Raw genomic sequence first — 9868 nt, 5'->3', positions numbered from 1 at the left:
TTTTGCTCTGCAATTTAAAAAATTAAGAAAATTCCCCTAAACTGATCATATTTTCAAAAACTGATGGCGCGGTCCTTTAAGCACAGAACTTTAGTAACGTTGTTACTTCGCGCCTCTGAACAGGAAACAGAACCCATTCTGCGTCCTCGGGTCTCTGGAGCTGAAATTTGCAAGTCTTGTTTTCTTCCAACCTCTAAAAAGCAGAACGGGACAAAGGAACCTGTATCTTCGAGATTGCACATTTCTACCCTCTTTTCGACCAAACTGGTCCGGCTCTGTGGAAAATATCTGCTGGCACAAATATAGTTTTGACCACAAGAATTCTTTTTGACCAACAAAGTAAAGGAAGTTATTTTAGCCTCGTTTCTCCTTATGTTGGAATAGTTTGGTTACACGGATATTGACACTAAACTCAGTTGTCACGTTTAATTTACGAACCTGCTTCTTATACTGTCCAAATTCTATATTCATAAATCCAAGTTCTCCTGTAGTAAGCAAAATTTCATTCAATTACTTTTGTATATATATTTTCTCAGTAATGGGCAACAAGAATAACAACGTGTCGCCTTTTTAAACATTTGAATATACTCCTATAATGTGTCTGAACGAGTAGAGACCCCGGGCGCTTTGTCTCTATGGTATACTAACTTGCATCTTCTCTACTCCTTCTGTGTTCTTGCCAGCCTGATGTTTCGTCTTGTTGTTCTCGTTTTTTTTTTTTCGAACTGAAATTATAAACTGAACAGTCAGTCATTCCAGTTCAGTTTGTACAGTAGATATCCAGGGCAAATAAGAGTAACAATAAACAGTACAATGAAATAAGAAGGGTAAATAAATAAAGGAAAGGAAAAAAGAGGGATGTGACAGACTTCATAACAACTTTGTACTTGAAAGTTGTAATTATGACAGCTCGTTTGTTAAAAGCTTCTGAATGAATTTCAATCAATGATAAACCTTTTTTTTTTTTTTATTAATTTAAGAGAGTTTAAGTAATATTCAATTTCAATCAAAACAAATTAAATGATGGGGTTGAGTTTTGAAATTTACATTTATGTAAATGAAATTTCCCGATATAAAGATTGACAATGTCTTGTTGTTCTTAATAAAGTTGGATTTTTAAAAAGTGACGTTGTCTTCTCCCGCCCACACTGGGACGGCGTCCCGACCGTCTCAGGTCTTAAGTGAGAGATTTCCTGTTTGACGTTATTTATGTCACAGATGTCATAAAAGCGCATTCTACTGTTTTCTACTGTCTCGTTACAGGGTACGTTTATTTAGGTATGTTCCACTTTATTGGTTTTTACTCCTGTGAGCCGTTTTGTTTCACTTATATGTTTTTCTGACGGAGCTGTAACTAAAATGAAACTGTTTAAAAAAGCAGCGTGGGGATATCAATTTTAGGACTTTGTTCACTCGTCTTTATTACTGTGTAACATTAGCTGTAGTAACAATTTAATGCACAGTTGTCGTATGTTAGGTTTGTAGTTTTTGTCTGCAGTTACATTTTACGCACCTCATCCCAGTGTTGGGGTAATTTATCAAACTCATATCCTGATATTGTCCGGGAACAAAATGAGAGTTTAATATTGAACTTTAGATTTTGTTTGTAATGAAATAGAGAGATTCATTTTGTCCTTTGTACTATAAAATGGGTGTATATGGTTTTTGTTTCGCTATGAGCTACATCTTAAGTTTGGTTTAGCTTCTGCTTTTTTGTGGGGATACATCAGAATCTGCTTCATGTCAGGCTGTGCCTCCATGCACCCAACAATATAAACTGCATTGAACCAAACAATTAATATTCATGTGAGCAACTTCCTAGTTTGACCTTGCACAGTTTGGCGTGCTCTGTTAGACTGTTAGGAGTCACAGGGTGTTTTGTCCTCTTTCTGTGGTGACTTCTTTCTCTGTTCTGTGCACAGGAACATGGCTGATGGTGACAAGCAGAGGGAGGGGGACGTGGTGGATGCCAGCCTCTTCAAATTGTGGTAACTATTGTGCATTACTGCTCACTGTCTGACTCCGCGTACAGTCATATGAAACATAAAGTTTCTGCAGGATGCTGTACAGTCTGTGAAAAACATGCACACCCAATGATTCAGCAGCTTGCAGAACCACGTTTAGCCACACAAGCTTGAAGTAATTGTTTTCTGTATAAGCAAATATTCCTCTACAGTGATGTCCTTATCAGTTCATCACAATTTTGGCTCGCTCTTCTTTGCTACATTGCCTCAGTTCATTGAGACTTTGCAGGCATTTATTTATGCACAGCTCTCTTCGGGTCTCGTTACAGGACTTCGGGTGATTGCAGCACGTTGATTCTTTGCTTTTTCAGCCTTTCTGTTCTAGATTTGCCGGTGCCATCAGGATCATATGAGCCTTAGCTTTAGCTATTAGGCAGATGGCCTCACAGTTCATTTTAGAATAATTTGCTATGTAGAGGAGTTGATGATTGACTCAACGCCTGTCTGCTTGGTGCACAGGTCCTGTATCTGCAAACCAAGCCCAAATCATCCCCCTCAGTCAGCATGAGGTGCTCTTTTTGGTTTTCTCCAGATATGTGAAACCCTGCTACCGTGTTCTTTTTAGAGAGAAGAGGCTTTCTTCTTCCAAACAAGCTGCACTTTTTCTAATTTTCCTGTCATTAACCTTTCATTTCATCATTTAACTTACTAAGTGTTGTTTTTCTAATTTTTCTGAGCATTGCCTGACCCCTGGAAACAATTTTGGCATTGTAGTAACACCTGACCTAAACAAAGATATTTATCTACAATATGTATCTGCACAGTTGTTAAAATGTTCTTCTAAGTATGATGCCCGCTAAACAAGTTCTTAAGTTCTTCAGTGAAGGGTAATCACATTGTTTGTGTGTACACTTTCAGGAAACAAGCAAATGCAGGAAAGGGTAAGACCAAGGAAACGAACAGCAGCAGACCAGAAGCCTCTGACTCTTACCGCTACAAGATGGACTACCCATGCATCGGCACCTGTTTGGTTATCAACAACAAGAACTTCCACCCAACAATAGGTAACAGTGGGTCCATCCTGCCGCTCGGGCCACACTGACTCACACACTAATAGATTTGGCCTCTGCCTGGGCCTTCCTGTTGCCATAGTCACCACTGTGATTGACTACTGCTGTCTTTCATGGAGTTACAGCGGAGAGGAATCGTGCTGTGACAGTTTAAAGAAACACTTGATTAAAAAGACAAAAAGAAACTGGAGTTTGTGTCATTGCTACAAAGATCAGGCTCAGTGTTATCAGTCCAAAGTGTCACAGTCAGGGTGAAGTCAGGATACACGTCCTCTTTGAAAATACACTGAAGACGCTGATGTTTACAGCGCGCTGCCTTTTCGCTGGTGTGTCTCTGCAGGGATGAGCACTCGTGATGGCACAGATGTTGATGCTGCCAATGTTGAGAACACCTTCAGTAAGCTGGGCTACAAGGTCAAAGTGCACCATAACCAGACTGCGGCGCAGATGAAGAAACTAATGCTAGATGGTAAGAAGAGTTTTGGCTCATTCATGTTTACGTGTGTGTGGAGAACGATCCTCCCCGTGCCGTTATGCTGAAGTCAGTTTGTCAGCTGATACTGTCTGCAGCTGGATCATGTTTGTGATTCAGTTTAATGCTCGTTTACTCTTTTTGCACTGTGAAAGAGACACTCCAAATGCAACAGCAGGTGTATGTGCAGTCATATAAATTTAGATAGATAGATGTGGAAAAACTTAATTTTGACCAGGTTTTAAAAAGACCTGATGTTAATGAGCAACTATAGAAACAGCACTCTCAACACCTGAAGATTACGATTTTTTTAAACTATGCAGTTTAAATTATTCAGGATTTATATCTGTTTAATTTCTTTCCTAAATGGTTCCTTGTGATTGTTCAGTCAAAGCTTCATCATCATCATGTGACCCTAAACCTGACTGTAGGGAATAAACCACGCAGAATTTATGCGAAACTGCAGGAACCGTCTGACGATGAATGAATAAATAAACACTTTAAATATATTACATAGATGACTTAACTGTAGTTTTAATAATAATTTGAGAATTGCATCATTTTAAAATGCAGTAAATTGCTGCGTTAACCGCCAGCGCTCTGCACATCTCTGATAAATCGCTGCAGTAACTTTAAGGCCAGCATTTACAGACAGGTCAGAGAGGCAGAGCATCAAATCAATCACACATAGCTGATCGTTCAAACAGAAGGCCAACGACTTCCAAACACAAATATCCGCTAGATGCCGGCTGTGATTCGAACACATGTAAACGCTATTCCAGGATTCAGAGACAGAAAGTATTTACAGAACTCTGTTACAAAAACAATCATTTTCTTTTTTCCCCTTCAAACTTTATGACAAAGTTCAAATGAGGGACTTTTGCTTTTCTCATTTTAGCGCTCATAATTCAGCGGCCGCGCTTCGTTTGAATATCATCGCCTCTTAATGATCGAAGAGATAAGCAGCAAAGCCCGTCTCTGCCTGTCTGTGAAGCCTTCTTAGTGCCATCGGTGTGTTTTGACCTTTAATAAAATGAATCACAAAAGAGTTTTCGATTTTTATTTTACTGTTAAAATCCGTTTTTAAAAGTATGCGGTCCAGAGTATGTTACGAAAACTGTTGTTAATACATCTGCAAATTTTGTGACATCATGTTGAATTTATCACAGAGTGTAACTTACAGAGTAACTTAACAGTAATTCCTTTAAAAAGAAGAAGTTGGTGCAACGATCTGACAACACGCCTGTTTATTTTATTTCAAATTGTCGGTGTTAACAGAAACAACGAAAACCGAATATCAAGCAGGAAAATCTTAAACGTATGGAATTCACATGTCAGGATAGACTGCTTCTTTTTTGTAGTCCTCTAATGTCCCGTTTTTGGGAAGACACCATGAGGTTGCTTCTGTTTGCTCAGTCCTGCCTCAAAAAGTCTGAGTGGTCAAACTATACATTTACAATGAAAGCTTTCAAAAGAATGTGAATTTCAGTTTTATTTATTCAGTATTGAATCTAAACTGTGGCCTCAACGTGCTTTATATTATAAGGTAAAGACCCTATAATAATGCTGAGAAGGTCATCTATAGCTAACTGTCCAAGTCCAAGTTTTTTGGAAGAGAGCGCCATCTCCTGGTGGAACCCTGGAATTTAGTGAAATGGGCGTGTTACAGGGTAAAAATAGATCCACTCCAAGGCTGACCCCTGGCTGACCCCTGGCTGTAAGTGAAAATTTGTGCAAGAACACAAACTGAAGTAAATCCTCAGGAACAGAGAGGGGTACTTTGAGCTGCTCTTTATTTCTAAGTGGATCAGTCCAGAGGATGGATCCACATGATGGCTGAGCACAGCTTTATGCTGGATGGCCTTCCTGACACGACCCTCACATATACTGGGAGCAGGACAGTGAGTACACAAACCTGTGTGTGTGTCTCCTCTTGAATCAGGGATGTTTTGTATGTACAAGGTTACAAAGTGTTAACCCCAACACCATGACGCAAGATCTCACAACCAATTATGAGTTAATCAGAGGCTGTTTGTGTGTTGCCACTGCCCAAGCAACACACCTGAGTTCATTACACTCAGCTGCCCCTCGGCTCAGTCAGCTACACCCTCCCCACCCTGCTCCAGAGACATGTGGCCCGTACTCAGGAATAAATCAATCCCACGTCTGTGCTGCTCAACCAGCTTCCTGTTAAACGCCATAACTGACTTTAACCTGCTGTCTTCAGATTTCCAGCCTGGATCTTATCACCCTGTCCAAGTTTCTTACCTTATCTTAAATCATTTTTAACTTGATATGCAAAATGTTAGAACTGAGAATGGTGTTCATTCTTTTTCACGTGGCTGTAAAAGTGAGTTAACAAAGTGAGTTAACAAGCCACCTGCGCCCTCCTAATTGACCAAAGCTTTGTGTTTCTGCTAGCAGTTGTTAGAGGGCCATGCTAACTAACAAATAAAAGCAGACTGGACTGTTTGGGAGTGTGAGCTTTAATAGGCAGGAGCTCCAACAGCGTACATGTACTGCAGAAATATGAAGTCCCTAAAAACCTAAACCTATTTTAGTAGCACTCTTTAAAACAACTGGACTAATAACTCATATTGTTTCCCATCTACTCTGCTGTGTTTCCAGCATCCAAAGAGGACCACAAGAACAATGCATCATTCGTGTGTGTGCTGCTTAGTCATGGAGATGAGGGTGTGATTTACGGCACCGATGGCCCCGAAAGGTTCGATACCCTGGCAAAGTGCTTCAGAGGAGACTACTGTGCGGGTCTGGTGGGGAAGCCAAAGCTCTTCTTCATTCAGGTTAGTTAATTATGCCAGTGTGCTACACTTCTGTGAATACAGTCATGTTTTCATTTGTATTTGATCAAGTTGTAAAATATTTCCATTGATCGTAATTTGCTTTGGAACTTTGATAAGGAGTCTAAACTCACTTTCAATGAGAAAAAGCTAATTACTACATGTTACAACATTTAGACTATGTTCCCTTTCTACAGTTGATGCCACCGTAAAACAGGTGCAGCTAATACCAAATACTAGAGAGCAGTTATCCCCATTTCCTCAGGAGGCGTAGCCTTTTGCCAGTCTTCCTTCTAAATGACAAGTTCCTCTTAATAATGTTACACTGTGTCACTGCACCATCTTGTGGTACGCATTGGTATTACACCCAGCTCTACTTCAACATGAGTCCTGAGACCCAGCCGACTCATTTTGTTTTCTGTATTGGTCAAAATGAGTTCAACTGAAAGATGCTTGTTTTCCTCAGTATTCAGGAGGATGACAGACACAGTTTTTTCCTGAAATTCTGTTTTTGGTTTAGTCCATTCTGGAAAGTTATAACAACTTTTAAACACACGGATGTACACGCCTGCTTGACTGTGACAACCTGAATGCTTTTGGTGCTAAGATTTAAAATACTTGCAAAAAACTGGATGTCTAGCTGTACATTACATCCTCCATCCACCAGAAACATTCAGGTAGTTACGCCTAGCTTATTCCCAGCCACCTCACCTGGAGCAGTCAGCTGGGTAGGGGAGGTCTGGCCATCTCTGCTTGGATTAGTGTACCTGCGACACAGAGATGGATAAGTGACAGAAAATGAATGGATGTATGGAGCTTTTGAAAAAGTACATACAAGCTGCTTTTATCAAATTTGACTGGTGACTTTATACAGATGTTTATACAGATGTTTCAAGATGTTTGCCAAGTGGAGCTTCAAGAAGGGCTTTGATAATATCTGCTTCTCCTTCCTTTTCAGGCATGCCGTGGTACAAACCTGGATGAGGGAGTCATTGAGACCGACAGTGTAGGAGACGAGCAGACGTCTGAGAAGATTCCTGTGGAGGCCGACTTCTTATACGCCTATTCCACCGCTCCAGGTACAAACAGTGTTTTCTGTTATCTTAATAGGCTACATCACATTTTGGCTAAAGGGTGGACTCACATGGAAGGCAGTGGGAAAAGGTGAGCTTTATTTGAACTGATGGCAAAGTCCATAAAAAAGACCAAAAAAAGTGCAAATAATACTTGATCTCCAAAAAATTAAAAGATAAGAAATGGCAGGTAAAAAATAGACACTTTGGTAAAGAACATAGGAGAGACAGGGATTTACACGCTTACTGCGATAAGATCAATGCTTTAAGCTCGGGATGTAGCCCACATACAGAAATGGGACATTAAAATATATGCCTCAAACATGTGGGAGAAAAAAAGGTGGAAACTATTAGGATAATGACACAAGAGATGTCAAACTAAATGCAAAACACAGGAGACAATGACTACCAAAATAAGAGAGGAAATGAAAACAAGCCACTGAAACAGGGAGATGTGGATACAAGAACGTTATGGGATGAATAACAATAAAAGAACAAACTCTAACTAAGAAGAAAAGAGGAACAGGATACTAATGAAAAAACCCAATGAAAACAGACAGAAACAATATCAAGAACCAGATGACCTGAAGAAAGAATGGAAATAAAAACCCAAAAATTAAACACAACTCTGAAAACTCTGAGTTCAGAAACAGACAGACGTGCCAAATATAGACACTTTTAACTTGAAAAGGCAACTGATGCAGGACAGCAGAGTGCCGTGATCTATGACATAAATCATCATCAATTTAACATTTCTGGACACACTTTAGTGACCACTAAACCTCTGTGATTTTTTTTTTTACAATAACTAGTTTAGCTTTTCGTGGATTTTGACTCTGGAATATCTGTTTTTAATTTGTTGTATGAATAAAATACAACTCTTCATTATACTCAGACATCTTTCATGGTTCATTTTTGAGGTATATTTTTTTCTGCTCCAGTACCATCATTTAGCTAACTGATTTGACTGGGCTGGATATATAATTAAATGTCTTAATACAGCCTTTAGGTGATCAGTCGGCTAAAGTAACAGCTAAGATGACTGTGGCAAGGACCACACACACACACAGCGTTGTCAGTTTATTCTGTTTATTGTCTATGGCAGTAGATTCTGTTGCTTTGGTGCTCTGCATGCTGGAAACGGTCACTCCAAGGCTGCTGCCACACACACGTTTTTCTGCTCTGCTGTCACTGAAAAAGAACTGAGCCAGCACACCTGTGTTTCAACCACGCCTTCCTGTGAGCTCACTGTGTTGTCCCTCCCCTGCAGCAGGCCAGAGGCCACACCTCTGCCACAATGACTAACAACCGTAACTTACCTCTAAACAATGTGTTGCTTTCTCACTCACTGCAACCTACATGGCTCTGCTTGATGCTGCTGAGTCACATGACCGCAGGAGATCGGAATGCAGTAGAGCAGGGAGGAGGGGCGGAGCAAAGTGTGCCTGCATGAGAGGAGCATTGCTTCCACATGTCTCCTTTCTGATGAATGGGAGCAACTTACAGGGGACAGACAAACTAAAGCATTGAGCGTATTGGGCTAGTATTGATCCAATACCAGCCCCGGTATCAGTTCTATCGATATCTTACTGCATAAAATGATATTAAATTAAATTGAGTACCATGGTAGTAATAATAAACACACAGCTGAACTAAACAGATGCCCTCCCATAGATCAGTGTTTTGTATCAGTCACCAGTCCAGCTACTATTAGTGTCAGGATTGTGTATTATAGTGAACGATCGCCTCCTCGTTGTGTTTTCTAAGAGCGCTAACACTGTCAGTCGTCCTGCAGGATACTACTCATGGAGAAACACAACCTACGGCTCCTGGTTCATACTGATGTTGTGTGAGATGTTGGAGCGCTACAGTGGGAAGCTGGATCTGATGCAGATCATGACGCGAGTCAACTATGGTGTTTCACGCTACTTCGAGTCCTCCAGCAACCTGCCTGGCTTTGGTTGCAATAAGCAGATCCCCTGTATCGTCTCTATGTTGACCAAAGACTTTTACTTCCCCGTCTAGATTTACATGGTTGAACCTCAATCATCTTTGTTCTCCTTGACCAAATGCAAAGTCTGGTGCTGTGCTGCAGCTGATGCAAAGCAGGATGATAGTGATTTAAATGTGACTAAACCCATTTGCACAATTGGCACTTAGATTAGTGATACTTTCATTGATTTTAGTGTTTTAGTGTTGGATGTATGTTTGTATTAAAGTGAAAAAAAAAACCCTTAACAGTGTTGTGACAGTTTCCATCTGTATTTTCTGCGCGCTCCGCACGTTTTTGCTGTCTGTCGTAGGTTTATGTTTTGTCGGCCTAACAATGGCATGTTTTTGGACCTCATATTGAGAGTTCCAGTGAACATCTACCAAACTCAGGTTCAACACTTTGAATCATCAGTTCTTTCTGAGCCTTTGAAAATGGGAGGTTATGTGTAAAACATTTAATTCAATACATGTGTTAAAATCCTTGAATTGAAGCTGA

At 40.3% G+C, this 9868-nt stretch overlaps 1 protein-coding gene across 2 annotated transcripts; it reads left to right on the top strand.

Moving 5' to 3' along the window:
- The first annotated feature begins 1207 nt into the window (after positions 1–1207).
- On the top strand, positions 1208–9612 carry LOC147337528 (caspase-3-like). 2 transcript variants are annotated; one of them, XM_086305532.1, is made up of 7 exons: positions 1208–1278; positions 1923–1988; positions 2883–3028; positions 3375–3503; positions 6135–6310; positions 7266–7386; positions 9176–9612. In XM_086305532.1, the coding sequence occupies exons 2-7, from the start codon at positions 1927–1929 to the stop codon at positions 9403–9405; spliced, it is 864 nt and encodes a 287-aa protein (XP_086161658.1). In that variant the 5' UTR covers positions 1208–1278; positions 1923–1926; the 3' UTR covers positions 9406–9612. The 2 variants fall into 2 exon arrangements, with proteins under 2 accessions (XP_086161658.1, XP_086161666.1); XM_086305540.1 differs by having other exon boundaries at positions 1224–1264.
- Positions 9613–9868: the final 256 nt, after the last annotated feature.

The sequence above is a fragment of the Aulonocara sp. 'chitande type north' Nkhata Bay genome, linkage group LG2 (assembly GCF_057382095.1).
Source record: "Aulonocara sp. 'chitande type north' Nkhata Bay isolate Kocher_YH1m ecotype deep benthic linkage group LG2, A_spYH_male_GT1.1, whole genome shotgun sequence".
In the NCBI taxonomy this organism is placed as follows: Eukaryota; Metazoa; Chordata; class Actinopteri; order Cichliformes; family Cichlidae; genus Aulonocara; species Aulonocara sp. 'chitande type north' Nkhata Bay.
Note: the sequence above shows the minus strand (reverse complement) of the source record. Positions and strands in the feature narration are given on the sequence as shown.

Bases quoted from the DNA above. Each gene is read 5' to 3' on its own strand.
- LOC147337528 (XM_086305532.1), top strand. From the start codon at position 1,927: ATGGCTGATGGTGACAAGCAGAGGGAGGGGGACGTGGTGGATGCCAGC. The intron at 1,989-2,882 runs GTAACTATTGTG...GTACACTTTCAG, and splicing joins GCCAGCCTCTTCAAATTGTG to GAAACAAGCAAATGCAGGAA. The intron at 3,029-3,374 runs GTAACAGTGGGT...GTGTCTCTGCAG, and splicing joins GAACTTCCACCCAACAATAG to GGATGAGCACTCGTGATGGC.